Source organism: Mesoplodon bidens (genome assembly GCF_964165515.1).
Source record: "Mesoplodon bidens genome assembly, chromosome: 1".
NCBI classification, from domain to species: domain Eukaryota; kingdom Metazoa; phylum Chordata; class Mammalia; order Artiodactyla; family Ziphiidae; genus Mesoplodon; species Mesoplodon bidens.
This window is the reverse complement of record NC_138176.1, coordinates 139,777,321-139,794,985: the sequence shown is the minus strand read 5'-3', so window position 1 is coordinate 139,794,985 and position 17,665 is coordinate 139,777,321. Positions and strand designations below refer to the sequence as shown.

At 39.9% G+C, this 17,665-nt stretch overlaps 1 protein-coding gene across 1 annotated transcript in view; it reads left to right on the top strand.

Moving 5' to 3' along the window:
* SPATA18 (spermatogenesis associated 18) overlaps positions 1-17,304 on the top strand; it is a gene marked incomplete at its 5' end in the record, with an annotated part of 31,196 nt that extends 13,892 nt beyond the window's left edge. The window contains 9 exons of the mRNA XM_081223993.1: positions 1,938-2,033; positions 3,622-3,876; positions 5,553-5,817; positions 7,255-7,413; positions 8,263-8,438; positions 10,872-10,995; positions 12,784-12,867; positions 15,665-15,710; positions 16,020-17,304. Coding sequence (XP_081080119.1) covers positions 1,938-2,033; positions 3,622-3,876; positions 5,553-5,817; positions 7,255-7,413; positions 8,263-8,438; positions 10,872-10,995; positions 12,784-12,867; positions 15,665-15,710; positions 16,020-16,027 — 1,213 coding nt within the window. The 3' untranslated portion in view covers positions 16,028-17,304. The remainder of the gene's footprint in view (positions 1-1,937; positions 2,034-3,621; positions 3,877-5,552; positions 5,818-7,254; positions 7,414-8,262; positions 8,439-10,871; positions 10,996-12,783; positions 12,868-15,664; positions 15,711-16,019) is intronic.
* Between the last annotated feature and the right edge of the window lie 361 nt (positions 17,305-17,665).

Here is a 17,665-nt window from a genome sequence, read left to right as displayed (position 1 = left end):
TCAGCTTAAATGTGACTTTCTCAGAGTCTGTGACCACTATACATTGAATGGTCTTTTCTTTCCTCTCCCTCTCCTCTAATTCTCTTTCACAATCATCCAAGAATAGCACTTATTGCAAGTTGGAACTTTGAAAAATTTGTTTGAATATTTATGATCCACTAGACTGGAAGCTCCAAAGGGTTACTGTCCTGTATCACTATTCTGACACTTGTATCTCCAGCATCTAGCATCGTACCTGGCACGTAGTAAATTCTCAGTAACTTGCTCAATGAATGAATAAATCCATAACAAAAAATAAATATGTTAGCCTGCTTAAAACAATGCTTGTCACATGAAGGTATCTCCTTTCTTCTCTCTATATATCGTCCAAGGGGGCCAAGTTGGTATATGTATTTGCTTGTATATATATGTGATCACACATGTATGCCATGTCTTGAGAGAAAAAAACCCGATTACTGTTCACATTCTTGTTCCTTTCTTGGTCTATTTTCTTCTTTTAATTTTCCACAGTTTTCTCTTGATAAAAATGTTCATTTTCCCATATATACTTTAAAAAAATCTATAACATATTCACATTGAAATTAAATCACAGCAATTTCCTTACAATCACCAGCATCCCTATTGTGAAGTTATTGCTCCGCTGGTTTTATTTTAGACTTCAGACATTTCATTCATTCATTCAGTTTTTCAGTTTTTTAAAAAAATCTATGTGACAGGTACTGTTTTAGGAGCTGGGGATAAAGAGATGAATAAAATAAAATCTTTGCCTTCAAGTAGTTCAGTGTGTTTGTAATGAGATTACAGATGTGAACAAGTGTTGGAGGAGCTCAGGAGAAGGGAAGACAAATTTTTCTTGAGAGTCAGGTGTGGCCTTTGGAGAGGCACTCATTGGATGAGTGGGCGTTTGTTAGAGGAGAAGGGGATGAGATGGAATTTGGGGAAACTCACACCACCTCCTGCATTGTCTCATCGGATCTGTGCCGACTTGATAGGGATCCTGCTGTCCCATTATTTCTCAGTCTGCCTCACTGTATAGGGGAGGCCAGTGTTTGACCTTCCATGCTTCCCATCCAAGTGTAGGGAGGAAGACTGGTGTGAGTTTGGATAGCAGTTGCAATCTCTTAGCTTCAGAACTACTGTGATGAAAGATACTTGGTGTTCCAGGGATGCAGGGTCAGAGAAGTCCAAAAACCTTTGCCAATCCACAATCTCTCACTGTACTAGGACAACCTCATTGAGAACCATTGGTCTTCATCCAATGGCATCCATCACATTCTCATTTCCTAAAGATATAGTATGATTTATTATGATTTGTCTACAATGAGGAGAGTCCTTGACACTAACAAGGACTAAGCTAGGTTGAAAACTCAGGAAAACTGTGCTCAATTAGTGGTGGAAGTCAGAGGCAGGAAGATACGAAGTACTTGGTAGTCTAGTGTAATTGTGGAGGACTTTTCTATAGGCGGGCAAATAATTTTTCTATATTTAGTAAATCTGGGAAAATTAAGTCAAATGCAACTCTACAGTGCAAAGTAATATGAATAGGTATTAGTATATTACAGAAAAATGGAGATTTTATAGGGAAGCAACCTGGGGATTCTGTGTAATTAGAGCAGATGAATTAGGTGGGTAAGAAGGAGAAACTGAACAAGTTTGTCTTTTACATTCTAATACCAGTAATTATTACATAGTCTTTTAGAGGTAGTAGCTCTGTAATTTCTTTGTGTTTGACATCGAGGAAAGATGCTAGCATGTGTTTGCATACTAGTGTACCATAATGTTTGTAATATCATCTAATTGAATGCAGATGTCTTATAATTTGATGTTTATATTGAATTTATATCATACGGCGAAAATTCCCAAGAGAACCTATGCCTTGATTTAGAAAGTCTGCCAATTTTGGAAAATCTGTCTTTAGTTACTGATTTCTCTTACACTATGGCTGAAACTGAAAAGACTCTTGAAGAAACCAAGAACAGATCGGCCATATCCCTTCTGACTGCAGAGGAGGAAATAAATCAGCTAAGAAAGCAGTAAGAAAAAAAAATGACAGGATTATTGCAGGCTGCTGATTAACCTTTGAATTTAGCTTTTTTGGTGCTCCATTACAATATGAAAGAATCTGTCCATAAAGAGGAAAGGCAGCAATGTTTTTATTAATGTTTTATATATTTTTCTTACTACAAAACAATACTTATGCACTATAGAAAATCTTCAAAGTACAACATAGTAGAAAGGAACCTTAGCCCTCATAATTCCAGAGCCAGTTACTGTCACCATTTGCTCTTTCTTCCAATTAGTACATTAAAAATAAAGTTAAGACAACAAAATGTGAGTATACAATTGTGGACCCCATTTTTTCATTTAACATTATTTTTCTCTATTATTGAGAAAAAATAAAGCAGAGCTTAGTCTTAAATAGGTACATAATATTTCCTCATTTGGGTATTTCCCTAACATGGAATATTTACTTTGATGCCAATTTTCAACATTGGAAGTAATTTTTTCTGGAAAATCTTAGTTTAAATTTCAGATTATCCTCTAAAGATAAATTTCTAGAAGGGGTAAATAAACACTGATCCTTTAAGGGTATACTTTTTTCAATCTTAACTTTGATTTTTTTTCCCCCAAAAAGAGCAAGTGGGAGTTGCAGTTAAAAAAAAAAAACTATATATATATATATATATATATATATATATATATATATGTACACATACATACATACATACCTTTCTGTTGCCTTCATACATGTTCCAATTGTTCTGATTTCTTCAGGAACATCCATAAATTTTAGCTTGGAGCACTAATCTCATTTCCTAGTTGATATAGCTTCTCAAATTCTTTGATCATATTACTCAGCAATTCCCTATAGCAACAATTCTGTTCTTTACTGTTTCTATGGCAGCTTTTAATTCTGCTATTGCATTTTTAGCTTTTCTATATCCTTCTTAATCTTACCCCTTCCCTTTTCTTCTTACACCATTGTTATTTTCATCACAGCATGTTCTCTTCTTATGGCTTTTGCTCCTTTGTATGATGGCCATACCTCTTTGTATTAATGAGGATGCCAGTTTTATTTCTAAAGCTTTACTCCTTTCCATAGTAGTACATTATTTTCATAGGTCCACACTTCTGCTTAGTGTTGTGGATGTTATTCAATTTCCACTGCAGTTTCCCCCCACATTCCATCTGTTCAGAGAATAGAAGAGCTAGTGAGAATAGATTATATCTTTGACCAACTTCTGGACTAGGTTTTGGAGGTCACAGGCTTCCAGAGTTTTGTGCAGTGAAGCCATCCAACGTAGAATAGTATGTCTCTGCTTTGCCTCTGCAAAGACTTCATGACTCTGCCCACTCTGCTTTGGCTAAAGGAGTTGCATGCCTATCTTTTCTTCAGGAGCCTTTTTCCATGTAAGCTGCAGACATGAAGTGGCACCCTGACCCTGGCAATTCTGCTCTTCGTTAATTTGCGTTTGATCCTATGTATTTCCAGCCGAGTTTCCCAGGGCAATAACGGCACACTAAATAAAGCAGCCTCCTTAAGTAGGCCAATTGCTGTTTATTACCTTTCCTCCATCCCTCCCTTTCTCTCTTTTCTTTCAAACCTTTTTTTCTGTTCAGGCTTACATCTGTTCAAGCCCAGGAGGAATCTCGCCACAGACACTCAGAGCATAGGAGCTCAGAGAAGCAGGGCTCCGAGCGTGGGAGAGAGGAACTGCGGGGCTCGGAGCCCCAGGGCTCGGAGCAGACGGGCGCGGACAGGTGGAGCGTAGACCAGCGGAAGGCAGAAGCGATATGCAATTATGAGAAACAGCTCCGAACGCTGAAGGACAAGATAGCTGTTCTGTCAGCTGAAAAATCTGTACTCCAAGGAAGGTCTGACAAATTCTCACAGATCTTTTCATTTAAGCTCCTTTTGTTGAATTAGTGATAAAAACCTGGCTTGGAAAAGGAAACAAGAAAAATAAAAAAGAAAAATAAAATGACATCCTGAGCGCAAACCCCAATAATATGGAAAACTCTGAATTGTAGAGGGATTGTTTTCTCTAACTTCACCCTTCCATAGAGAAAATACCTCGTGGATTGACAATACCTGGGCACTAATTAATTTCGGGCTGACATTGAAGCTTAAGGAATGAAACTAAGACGTGCAAAAGGAAGGTTCTTTGTCTTGATACCAGATTTGAGTGCCTATAATGCAAAAGGCGGTACCCATGTTGAAAGCCTGTTCCATGATAGGGGGAGGGTCCTGTTCTCTGAGTTCTAGGAGTTCTCTCGCCAGGATGACCAACTGTCATTTCACAGGGTATTGCCTTTTTACGTCTCACTTTGATTGATGGAATGAGTAGGTAAGGGAATGTGAAATTCCCTTCTACTGATGGACAGAACGTTAAGACAGGTCATTCAGACAGTAAGTGAGCACAAAGTAGAGTGTTCCTCTCTTTGGAGTTTCTGCATTTTCCTTGTTCTTTCTAACACTTCCCCTCTTCCCCCCCAGCCCCACAGTGTGCCCAGATTCAGGCTATCAAAGCCACCCCTAACCCTGTTCTCCATTCCCCTAAATGTCACCTTAGGCTTTCATTTTGGGGAATCACTCCATCAGTGTTGTGCGAGTGCCGGCTTGTACTAGCTCTGCGAACTGATTCTGTGCACTTCTACCTAACTCTGGGTTCAGTGACGTCACATTGATAGTTTGAAATTGGCTATGGTGAAAGTATTTGTTGCACCATGGAAACTGGCAAACACTATAAATGAGGGCTTTTTTTCCCTTTCCACCTTCAGAGAGTCTGCTTTGTACTACCTTTTGCCCCACAGTTCCTTCTATAAAACTTCTCTTTTTGGTGGCCCATTCCCTCTGGACTAGCTCGTCTGATCATTTACTTTGTACTTGGTAGCAATATACGTTTCACTGATGCAATGCTTTTCGATTCACCAAGTACTTCCACATGTATTAGCTCACTTGATAACCTCCTCACCACCCCGAAATGGGGCACAAATTATGTAGGTGAAAGTGGAGGACCTGCAGAGGAGAAAATGACTGCAAATGGTTCCATTGCTATGGAAAGAGAGCACAGAATTTCTTTCTCATTGTTCAATCAGCGTTCATCTCATTTTATACCAGAAAGCTCAGTGATGTGTTAGTGGCCCAAGGTTGGGGTAAGAAATACTGAAAATCTGACTTTTTATTTAACTCTGGCTCTTGCTAGCTGTGTTACTCTAGGATAGCCCTCTTAGCATTTCTGAGCCTCAACTTCCTCATCTGTAAAAGGGCCAACAATCAATGCTAACCTTACCTGGCTGCTTGAAGGATAAATTGATGTGCTGAGTGAGTGAAAGTGTGTTATAAATTCGAATGCACCAGGCAAATATGGAGTATTGTTTTTTGTTTGTGGTCCTATTTGAGGCCTTATGGAGACACAGTGCCTCTCACAGGGAGCTGCTCTCCCTGCTCCCATGGCTTCTGGTTTATGGGGAGAGAAGCAGCCGAGTCTAGGAACAAGAGAGTGAATGGAATCAGAGCGCTTCCCTGCCTGATTTTTGCTCACCAACAGGTCCGCCAGGAGCCGGTCTCCGAGCCCTGATCCTCGCAGCCAGGGCCGCAGCCGCAGACGGTCCACCAGCCCCTCCACCGCGGTCGCGAAGGTCAGGAGCCCGTCTCCGGGTCGCGCCAAACTGTCCAGCGCGGCGCGCAAGGCCGCCCTGCTGTCCCGGTTCACCGACACCTATTCCGAGGCCCGCCTAGATGCGCAGTGCCTGCTGCGGCGCTGCATCGACAAAGCCGAGGCGGTGCAGCGGATCATCTACATCGCGGCAGTGGTACGTGAGTCTCGCGCGCGCCGCTGCACTTTCGCGGTCCAAGGGCGCTGCGGCCAGGCAGTGCTTGGGTAAACCGAACAGGACGGCTTAAAAAAGACTGGTAGGGCCTGAGGTCACTGAAGGAGGGTGGGTTTCCATCTGTCTCCTCCCTCCTTCCCTGCCTTCCTTCCATTACAGATACTTGCGATTAATTATTTTTCACACTCAATAACTATTCATATATGTTAATATCTATTTTGACCAGACATTTGTTGAAGCATCCATAAATGTAGGACTATCTCAGATGGGTATATACCAAGTTGATTCGCGCTGGATCTTCTATTGTAATATAGGTATATGTACGCACAATGGATATATTATTGCTAAGGGCTATCATTTGATTGGTTACCTTCCCTTCTTAGAAAAATCAAAAGGCTGTGATTGTGTTCACTCTTCTGTTTATTTAACTAAGAGTAGTTACTAGAACTGCTAACTACTTGAGTATGGCAAGATTAAAAAGTGCTCATATATAATCTTAAAATCCAAAGCAAATAAAAGCATTTATTCTGTGGGTACCATACGGAGATACTAAGAGTCTGTAATGAGAACAGCTAAATATTAACAAACAAAACAAAATATTGGTGTGAGAGCGGAATTATCAGAATCTACCAGACTTTATCCTATCCATTTATATCAGGAGTCAGCAAACTATGACCCCTGGGCCATATCTGGCCCTGATCTGTAATTCTAAGAGAAATACCACCCAAGAGCTAACATATCAGAATGGTTTTACATTTTAAAGGGCTGTAAAAAAAAAAAAAATGACAGAGACAATTATGTGACCCGCAAAGCCTAAAATATTTACTATCTGGCTTTTTACAGAAAAAAGAATTTATATCATTAAGAATTATTTAATTTATATATAATTTATATAACTAAGAATCATGTACTGAGTTGGTTAAAGTTCTGTAATTGTAGAGGCTATATCTTTCATGCATAACTGAGTTTTCCCCATGCCTGCTATATTACAGGCATTTAATAAATATTTGTTGAATTAATATATGCCAGGAAACATGTCAGACGCTTGATATGTGTCTATGTATGACGTGACCACTAGATTGATAATTTTCTCTTATTTCTTGACCAGTAATATGATATTGCTGTGGGATCAAAGCATCAACTAGCATATCTCAAGTATTTATGTAACCACAGGTGATTTTATTTCCTTGAATGCCTGCATTGTCCTGCTTCTTGCAATCAGGATTACCAGAACAGTGGTCAACTTGAAATTAGTGAATATGGGTAGTCTTATATGTATTTATGTACTTTCCAAAATTTAGTTACCAGAAGTCCAATATGATGTTGGATTTTTGTTGGGCATTCTTTCTTCATTCCTTGCTTTGGACCTCTTTACCTCCCTCCTCCCACCAGATAAATTTGCTGTACTTTTATGTGCAGGAGGCGTTCCATGTAGCTAAAGTGGCATTCAGACACTTCAAGATCTGTGTGAGGAAATTGCTGGCACCGTCTTATGCAGGGTCAAATGACTTTGAGGATGCTGTCTTGGATTATATCATTTGTCATCTTGATCTGTATGATTCCCAAAGCAGTGTTAATGTAAGTGTTGGGTCTTTTATTGGGACTGGTGTGCTGCTGCTGCTGTTTATAATGAATACTAATAACTCAGAAATCCATCCAGCTTAGTGTCGCATCTATGTAATGGAAGAGCAGGAATGAGCATCCAATATATTTTGCAGAACCAGTCATTATTGGCTCTTTCTTTCTTAGACATATTATGAGGAAAATATATTGAGCTTTCTAGTTCTATTCTTCAGACAGGCTCTTATGATTGGAAGATAGAATACCATAGTGCTTAGGAGCAATGATTTTGGGAAAGATAGTTATGGATTTGCATCCTGGTTCTGCCACTTACTAGCTGTGTGACCTTGCACATTTACTTAACCTCTCTGTGCTTTAGTTTTCTAATCTTAAAATGGGAGCAACAATGGTCATGACCCCATAGAGTTTGTGAGAGGATTAAATGAAAGGAAGCAGGTAATTTGCTTAGCACAAGGGTTGGCACAGAGTAAACTCTCAATAAGAGCAAGCTACTATAATTGTTATTATTATAGTTTATGAACAAGTCAGAGTCCTGTGTTGGCGATTATATAACTTGCCCAGAATAGAAAAATAAGGAAATAATAAATGAAAGCTACTAAGGGTTTTTGCTTTAGTTTTTTGTTTGTGGAGACTTTCTTGGCCTTTAGTATGTCATTTGTCCTCTGTCATCTTTCCTCCTTCTCTGTTAATGAGTCTTCCTCCTTTCAGCACATGCACTTCTCTTCTAGTTTACCTTGTTTTCACTCACATGCTCTTTCCCCCTCCCAGCAGTCATAACGTCCTTAGGATTGTCAGTGTGTATTTCGCAGGTTGGTAACAAGGTGATGCCATCTTTTTGTTTTTCAGGATGTGATCCGAGCCATGAATGTCAATCCCAAGATTTCATTCCCTCCTGAAGTTGACTTTTGCCTCCTCAGTAACTTCATCCAAGAGATATGTTGCATTGCCTTTGCAATGCAGACTTTAGACCCACCCCTCGATATTGCATTTGGGGTCGATGGAGAAATTTTTAATGATTGCAAGTAAGAGACATAGGAGCAGAAGCTAAGGGATTCTTTATAAATAAATGATCTTGTGTGTATTCTCTGGGAACAATTTAGGGAAAAGAACTCTGGGTGGGGAAATCAACAGACATTACCTGATTTTCAGGCCCAGCCATATACTTCTCTGTACTACAGGGCAGGGCCCTCTTCTGAGGTCATTTTCCTTCTCAGTCAAATGTGCTTCAGAGGTGATGTTATGATTTCCATTGAACATATTGGTCTTGGGGAGAACTAATGAGTCCCTGGAGTCTGTTTGGAACTCTTTAAAAGAAAAGTGCTAGGGAGGAGATATGGGGATATATGTGTACGTATAGCTGATTCACTTTGTTATAAAGCAGAAACACACAATTATAAAGCAATTGTACTCCAATAAAGAGGTTAAAAAAAAAGAGGGCTTCCCTTGTGGCGCAGTGGTTGAGAGTCCGCCTGCCGATGCAGGGGACACGGGTTCGTGCCCTGGTCCGGGAAGATCCCACATGCCGCAGAGTGGCTGGGCCCGTGAGCCATGGCCGCTGAGCCTGTGTGTACGGAGACTGTGCTCCGCAACGGGAGAGGCCACAACAGTGAGAGGCCTGCGTACTGCAAAAAAAAGAAAAAAAAAGAAAAGTGCTATAGAAATACAGACATGTATTGCTTTTTATTGTTTAAGTTTTTTTTATTGAGGTATAATTGACATATAAGATTGTATTAGTTTCACGTCTACAACATAATGCTTCTACATTTGTATATATTGTGAAATGATTATCACCATCAGTCACCATATATAGTTACAAAACTTTTTTTCCTTCCAATGAGAACTTTTAAGATCTATTCTCTAAACAACTTTCAAATTTGCAATACAGTATTATTAACTATATTGTTAACAAGTATACGTCTGCATGACATTTATTTTGTAGCTGGAAGTTTGCACCTTTTGACCTCCCTAACGCATTTTGCCCCCATGTCCAGCAACCACTAATCTGTTTTCTGTATCTGTGAGCTTGGTTTTTGTTTGTTTGTTTGCTTTAGATTCCACATATAAGTGAGATTGTATGGTATTTGTCTTTCTTTGTCCGACTTATTTCATAATGCCCTCGAGGTCCATCCATGTTGTCTCACTTGACAAGATTTCCTTCTCTTTTTTTTAAATAGCAAAATAGTATCCCATTGTATAGGTACCACAACTTTTTAAACCATTCATCCATCAATGAACACTTAGATGTCCATCTTGGCTATTGTAAATAAAGCAGCAATGAACATGGGGGTGTATATATCTTTTCAAATTAGTGTTTAGTTTTCTTTGGATAAATACCTAGAAGTGGAATTGCTGGATCATATGGTAATTCTGTTTTTAATTTTTTTAAAAAATAAATCTATCTATTTATTTACTTATTTTTGGCTGCGTTGGGTCTTCGCTGCTGCGCGCGGGTGGGCTTTCTCTAGTTGCGGTGAGCAGGGCTACTCTTCGTTGCAGTGCACGGGCTTCACATTGCGGTGGCTTCTCTTGTTGCGGAGCACGGGCTCTAGGCATGCGGGCTTCAGTAGTTGCGGCACGCAGCCTCAGTAGTTGTGGCTCGCAGGCTCAGTAATTGTGGCTCGTGGGCTCTAGAGCGCAGGCTCAGCAGTTGTGGCACACGGGCTTAGTTGCTCCGCGGCATGTGGGATCTCCCCGGACCAGCGCTCGAACCCGTGTCCTCTGCATTGACAGGCGGATTCTTAACCACTGCGCCATCAGGGAAGTCCCCAGCAGGAGAAATCTTATAGGTTGCCTGTGGGACTTAGATGGTCTCTGTCTCTAGCATTTCCCTGAATTACCATTCTTGTAATCCTGAGAAGGAACAAGACTAGTCTGACATGACTTTTTTTTGGTCAGTTAAAAGAAATTGAAGTATAATTGATTTACAGTATTGTGTTGGGGTGGCTTCATTGTGCAGTGATGATAGCACATTGCACTTCTACAATGCTGTGTTAATTTCTGCTCTACAGCAAACTGATTCAGTTACACATATGCATATCTCTATATACATTCTTTTTAAAACATTCTTTTTCATTATGGTTTATCATAGGATATTGAATATAGTTCTCTGTGCTATACAGTGGGACCTTGTTGTTTATCCATCTAAATATACTAGTTTGCATCCGCTAACCCCAACCTCCCAGTCCATCCCTCCCACAACCCCTCCCCCTTGGCAACCACCAGTCTGTTCTCTATGACATGACTTGTTTTTAGTGAGCCCATGTTGGGTCCTTGTTATCACTGGTTCCTATTCTAGGAGCCCACAACTATCTCTTTAATAATGGAATCAGGATCCATATTTATCTAAGTGTGAGCAGAATAAAAGATGAGAATTTACACTGATGTCCTCTTCCCTCCCAGTTAGGTTACATAACTGCTTACCTTCTCCTTCTTGTTCTTTTGCGTGTTTAAAATAGGTACCGTCGAAGCTATGACTCCGATTTCACAGCTCCCTTGGTCTTCTATCACGTGTGGCCTGCTCTCATGGAGAATGGCTGTGTCATTATGAAGGGAGAAGCTGTCACCAGGAGAGGGGCTTTTGTACGGTGGCCTTGCATAGTGACAATTCATCCCAAGTGTTTGATTCACAAGTTAGAGAACATTTATAAACCCAGAGATTCTATAAAAGAAGTTCATAAAGGGTTATTTGATAAGATTTCGTACAAAGGAGAGGAAAGGGACTGACTGGGAAAGAACAGATTCTTTTCTTTGATTCTTCCATGAGTCTTCATCATTTCCTGGCAGTCATTTCTTCGTTTATTGCTTTTTTTACAAGATAGAACTGGTCCTATTTGCCTCCTCTGTCTTAGAAATATTATGCTATTATAAGGGCAAAGCCCCTTGGGCTCAACTTTTAGAGGCCCTCTACAATTCTAAGCATTTAAAAGTGATCGATTAACTATCAGAAAACAATTGGCCCAATTTTTACTGATAGTTCTGTATTTTGGGATATGATGAATGTGTCCTGTTTTTCTCTCCTTGGTATGATGTGTAGGGAGGGGAGGGAGGGAGAAAAAGAGGGCAGAGGAGGTGGGGAGAGAAGAGCCAATCAGTTTTGGAGGGTTGCTTCCTATATACATTGGCTGTAGAATGTTTTGAACATGTTAAATAATTGGACAGCCTTCAGAATGGAGTCTTAGGTATGCAAGTGTGTAAGTGTGTGTGTTAAGGTGGGGAGAGGATGTTGGAACTGGTTGCTACGGGTGCTTGGGTATTCTGTATTGTTCCCATTATGGAGTTTTACCCTGCCCTTCCTAGAAGTTAAGTGAATTCAGGAGAGGAGCTCCCAGGTCCAGAGCAAAGCCATCATCTGGGTGGTCTCAGTACATGGAGGATAGGGGAAGTGCTTCATGGCAGCTTTTCACACATGAAGTGGAGAAGCGGAGTAGTGTATTTAAAAGAACTTAAGAACTTAAGCTTAAATATCCCACTGTAGCATAAAGTATCTCAATGAAAAAATTCTGTGCTGTAAGAGTTGAGCCCATAGAAACAGTTGCGTTGACTTGGCAATCGCACATGCTCTACAATGAATGAGCTCATAAAACGTGCTTCTTGCCCTTGCAACAATTACCCTCTGTTAAGAAACTCTTGTTGTAAACTGTCTGCAGTGCAATTTGGAAGGAAGGGAGAGGAAATAGCCACTATTCCTATGTTCTCCATCAAATAGCAATTGCCTTTTAACTTCCTTCTTCTCTCCCCTCAAGTATGTCACCAATATTTACCCGAGCTTAAACTCCTAAAACAAAGAAAATACCCTAAAAGCAAGAACTTGGGAAAGGGTTGAATGACGGGAATTGATGAGAAGACTTTGACTAGTAAAATCTCATTATAGGAAATAAAATTTTCTTTTTGTTCATTAACTTAGTTGGACAGTAGTTGGGCCACAGTAGTGATTCACTCACTCACTTATTCATTAATTCATTTTATTCAATAGTTATTTATGACCCAAGCTCTGTGTTTAGGTGCTGGGGATTCAGCAATGAACAAAACAAACACAAATTCCTGACCAGATGGAGCTTAATGTTCTCCAACACTTGCAAACCTGAATGTAATTTCTAACAGTTTACTCATCAAAACAAAGTTCTACTAGCATCATGAATTTGAACATCCCAAAGTTCATTGTAATGGGATTTTATTTGAAGTACCCTAGAGCTATTGTCAAATATTGGGCAGCTATAGCAAATGAGTGTACTTACACTGACGACCAGTAACGGGCAAGTGTAATCATATCAGAAAAACCTCTTGTTCGTTCTATGGGATATGAGTATTGTTTTAAGCCACCTGGGCTTTCACAAACTATTGACTATTTTTCTCTTTCTCTTTTTCTAGAGGAATTCAGTGCGATCTCTAAGTCGGTGTCGAAGCAGGAGTTTAAGTCCCATCTACCCTCGTAGCCATATTAGTTTAAGCACGGTATGTATCTGTCTAATCATTTTTACACAAAATCATCTTATGGTTGATGGTTTTTTTTGTCTGCAGTCACCTATAAAAGAGGCGATGATAAGTTTGTAGGTAGAAAGAGAGCCTACTACAATCACCCCAGATTGATTTTTATACTACCTTGGCTAAGGAATTTATCATTCTAGAAAGAAGGAAGTAGAGGTAGTTTTTTTCTTCATTAGTTGAAAGAATAATAGACTTTAGTTATTTCATGTTTTATTTATTTTATTTTATTTTATTTTTTTGCGGTACGCGGGCCTTTCACTGCTGTGGCCTCTCCCGTTGCGGAGCACAGGCTCCGGACGCGCAGGCTCAGCGGCCATGGCTCACGGGCCCAGCCGCTCCGCAGCATGTGGGATCTTTCCGGACCGGGGCACGAACCCGTGTCCCCTGCATCGGCAGGCGGACTCTCAACCACTGCGCCACCAGGGAAGCCCTATTTTTATCTTTAAATGAAAATGGGCTATTAGCTATGAGTCTCCTGAGCAGAGAATAGGACATCTTAGTCAACTGATCTCTGCACACATCTGTCTCTGGTATCTCTAGAACTTCTTGTATGAGTTTGGAGAAATTGCTCAAATGATCTGGATTTTAATACTGTATAAAGGGCATTGCAGATCTTAATTTTCCTCCAAACTTCAAAGTAGGAAGAATTAAGATTAGTCTCTGTGTATTCATTTTTAGGAATACTAACACATCTATCAAAGAAAAAAAAATAACAGCAAAAATATCTCTGAAAACTGTGGAGATAATATCCCTAAAAACTAACATTATTATGATTCACCACTGTTCATTCATTCAACACATAATATTTAGTCAACGCCTTTTGAATACAGATCTAGACCAAGACAGGTTAAGATACCAGACAGGCTAACAATTTGCTGTTCCTTCAAATAAAAATTCTTTAAATATTTGTTCAAACTTGTTTTAGGGAGAGTGGTAGAGAAGGCAACTTCTCTGAAATTATCTCTAGCGATGCAACTCTAGCCCTAAACTTCTAAACCGCTCTCAACAAAACGTAATGTTTGATAACATTCTTTTTTTAAAAAAATAAATTTATTTATTTATTTATTTTTGGCTGCACTGGGTCTTTGTTGCTGCACGCGGGCCTTCTCTAGTTGTGACAAGCAGGGGCTACTCTTCGTTGCAGTGCACAGGCTTCTCATTGTGGTGGCATCTCTTGTTGTGGAGCACAGGCTCTAGGTGTGCGGGCTTCCAGTAGTTGTAGCTCGCGGGCTCTAGAATGCAGGCTCCGTAGTTGTAGCACACGGGCTTTGTTGCTCTGCAGCATGTGGGATCTTCCTGGACCAGGGCTCTAACCCATGTCCCCTGCATTGGCAGGCAGATTCTTAACCACTGTGCCACCAGGGAAGCCCTGATAATGTTCTTATCAAACATTTTTTCTATTATCAGATGGATGCTAGTGTGTATGTGTGTGTGGGCGATACAGAAATGACTAAAACATGGTTTCTTCCCTGAATGGGTTTCAATATAGGAAGATCAGTATGATTTCAACAAAGTAACTGAATGTTACAGCTGTCAGAGGAGGTAGAGATTCCCTCTGGATTTAGTTCACGGTGGAGTTATGTGATCTGGCAGAATTTTTGTGGGCTGGGAAACTGGGGACGACTATCCACATGAAAGAAATGGCCTGAGAATGGAAAGCCATGTGTCAGACACCGTTCTTTAGCTCTTGCTGATTTTAATATAACTTAACTCTCCTTATTGCCAAATAGGTATTCACAGTAGGAAGAAGCAAAAGGAGAGTACATTTAATGGTCTGATAAATTAAAAAGACATATTATGAGTTTTATACTGGAAGAATCACAATTCTCATTCTAAGAGGAAGTATTCTGCCAGAAGAAAGAGCAATATTAGACACCTGTTGCACTTACAGCCATGGCAAGTTTTAACTCTGGACCCTCATTGGAAGGCTTAGCAATGGGCAATGTCCCTCTGTAATAAGTACCTCTCTTTTTCCTACTTTGTGCCCAGGGAGAGCAAACTTAAACTTCTGATAGACTAAAGTAGATTCTCCAAGGTGAAACTGCTGCCAAAATCCTGTCCCTTTCCAGCATCATCCCTTTACGACAAGCCCGTTACAAACATTTTTGGTTAATCTGGTTGACTTGTTTGAGACCTCATATCCAGAACAGCTTCCATCTTTGTTAATGTCTATTTATCTAATGTGCTTGAAAGCTCACAGCAAGAATGATAATTGTGGTCAGTTATTTCTGAGCCATCGCAGGCTTGTAGGTATGGGGGTAGCTTTTCCTCAGTGAAAGCAAAGGTGAGACTTGAAAAATAGCTCTTTTCTGGCTTCCCAGTGACCCTCCTTAATAGGACAGCATTTTGGACACATGACATAATTCATATAAAGGATGTGCCAGAGAGTATTGGATCATTTTAGCTTTAATTAATAATAATAATAAGTATTTTCTGGAAAGCATAGACTTCAGTATGGCCAGTGAGCATCCAGCCTCAAAGTGTTTAGCAACCACTAAAAACAACCACAGCAACAAAAACCAGCAAAAAACTAGGCCACTGAGCTCAGCTTTTAGTTAATCATATAATTTAAGCTAAGTTGAGTGTCCATTTGCTTCAGGAAGTATAAAAGGAATCACAGTGCTCAACCTCAGGGGGAAACCATCATAGTTCTAAACTGCTTCAGATAAACTCTTTAGCTGGTTTTAGGAAAAAAACATCAAAAGGATTCTTTCTTTGAGCTCCATCTACTGTGTAATTTGCACTACACTTTTATATTTTCCAGATATCTCGAAGCCGGAGTCCTTCTCCAATAAGGTGTGGATTGCCAAGTAAGTCGGATGGTCTAGATGGAACAAAGTTTCTGCTTTTTACTGTTGCTTTTAGAACTCAGCATCATGCAGCAAAATGAATGTTTTGCTCCTTGGAGAACATTTCTCACTTCCACTTCACACCTTTTATTTCTGGGCCTTCTCGCGGATGGTACCACAGCAGGTGCCGTGGGTGACACAGGAAGAGGCTCTCCTGGAGAGATTTGATTGATGTAAACTTAGATTAACCACCCACCATTCTTTTAGGTCTTCCCAAAAGAAAGTCTAAGAAATGGACCATAATAATGAACGGTTTACTTTTCTCCCTAGGGTTTTAAAACCACCAGCCATGTTCCTCTGCCCAGGACGTCTGAAATGGCCAACTTACCCAGTGCCTCCACCTGCCCTGCTGTCTGCCTCAGACCTCACTTAAAATAATGTGAAAAGGCAATTCTGTGTATCACTTCATACAGAGAGTTAAATGTTTTGGCTTAGTGCATTTGTAACTTCAGATATATTGCATTTTATTTTATTTTATAGATAGAGATTCCATTAATTTGATAAAAAACAGTTGCCTAGGTATTTAGGATCATATTCATTTGAAGCAAAGTCCATTACACAGGTTCAGGATTCTCATCCTGAAATACGAGGCTCTTTTATAGCAACTACAAGAACTAAAGTGGAAAATCTTTACCGTGCTGAGTCCAAAAGACAAGAGGAGTCATTTTAGTTTATAAACTGATCATAAATATTATAATTGCTGGTTTTAGCTTTAACTGGAAAACAATCTGGGGTGTTTTAATTTTCTTTGGGGGTTTGGAAGACAACCCTAGTCTCAGGTTGGGGAACTTACAGCATAGCAGTGACTTCAGGCTAAAGGTAGGTGATGATGATTTAGGAGAATATAGTTCATTGGCTTGCTTCTCTTTTCTTACTGTGAAGTGCCCAGTGTGGCTGAGTTGAGCACTGTTCATTGAAGCTACTTACTTGAGAGAATTCTCTTGCTTCGTAAGTGCAGAGCTGTGATTTGGATAGAAGCCAGTTTGGAGATAAATGTTAGTTACCTTGTGTTTATCTCCCTGGAATATTTCGGGCAGTTTTAATGTACGTGTGAAATATAAAAGCTTCCTGGAACACACCCTTTACCTATTCCACCTGGTTGTTTACAAACTCAGACCGCATAAGAACTCCATCTGACTAAAAACACTTAAACTCAAGGCTAAAAGCTAAGGGTACCATTTATGGATTTTAAATTGAACGTCTATCCCTTGATTTCTCCACTGTGAAGTACAGTTGAAAAAGTTCACATTCAAGATTATAATGGAATGTTGCTTTCTCAAGATGAATAATGTTCTGGTTTTTTAAAAAAATTCTTTTCACTTTAATGCTGGTTTTAAACACAAGCTTTGCAAATGACAGCTTTTGCTGTGTGCCTTTTAGAGAGAAGTGCTGAACTGGAGATTGCAGATTCCCTTCACCCATCTCCATTTTCTGAGGTCTGAACCAGGGCCACAAATTCCCTCAATAAATATCAATGGTGCCTCTGCTCTGGGGTTGATTCCATGATGCTGTGATTCCATGCTGCAGCTTAATTATCAGCTTCAGCTTATTTTATTCACAATTAATTGTCTTCATATTCAAGACACTCTCTGAGTAGTTCTATACTGTTTTTATGTACGTTATTTCAGTTTCTCCCCACGAGAAATCCAGGTGTCTACAGTGTAAAAGAGGTTAGGAACCTGTTCATCCAATACACCATGTGGTCTTCTTCTAAGCCTTTTTATTTCAGAATAATATTCTCTCCTGTTTTCTTTTGTTCCTCCATGGCCTATAACATTGGTTCTTTTGTTTATTGGTTTGTTCATTCATTCATTCATTCATACATTCACAAGTTCAATGAGCACCTCCTGTGTGCTAGATACACTATGTACTGCTAGGGATGTAGTGATGGACAAGGTTCAGGCTCTTCTGGAGCT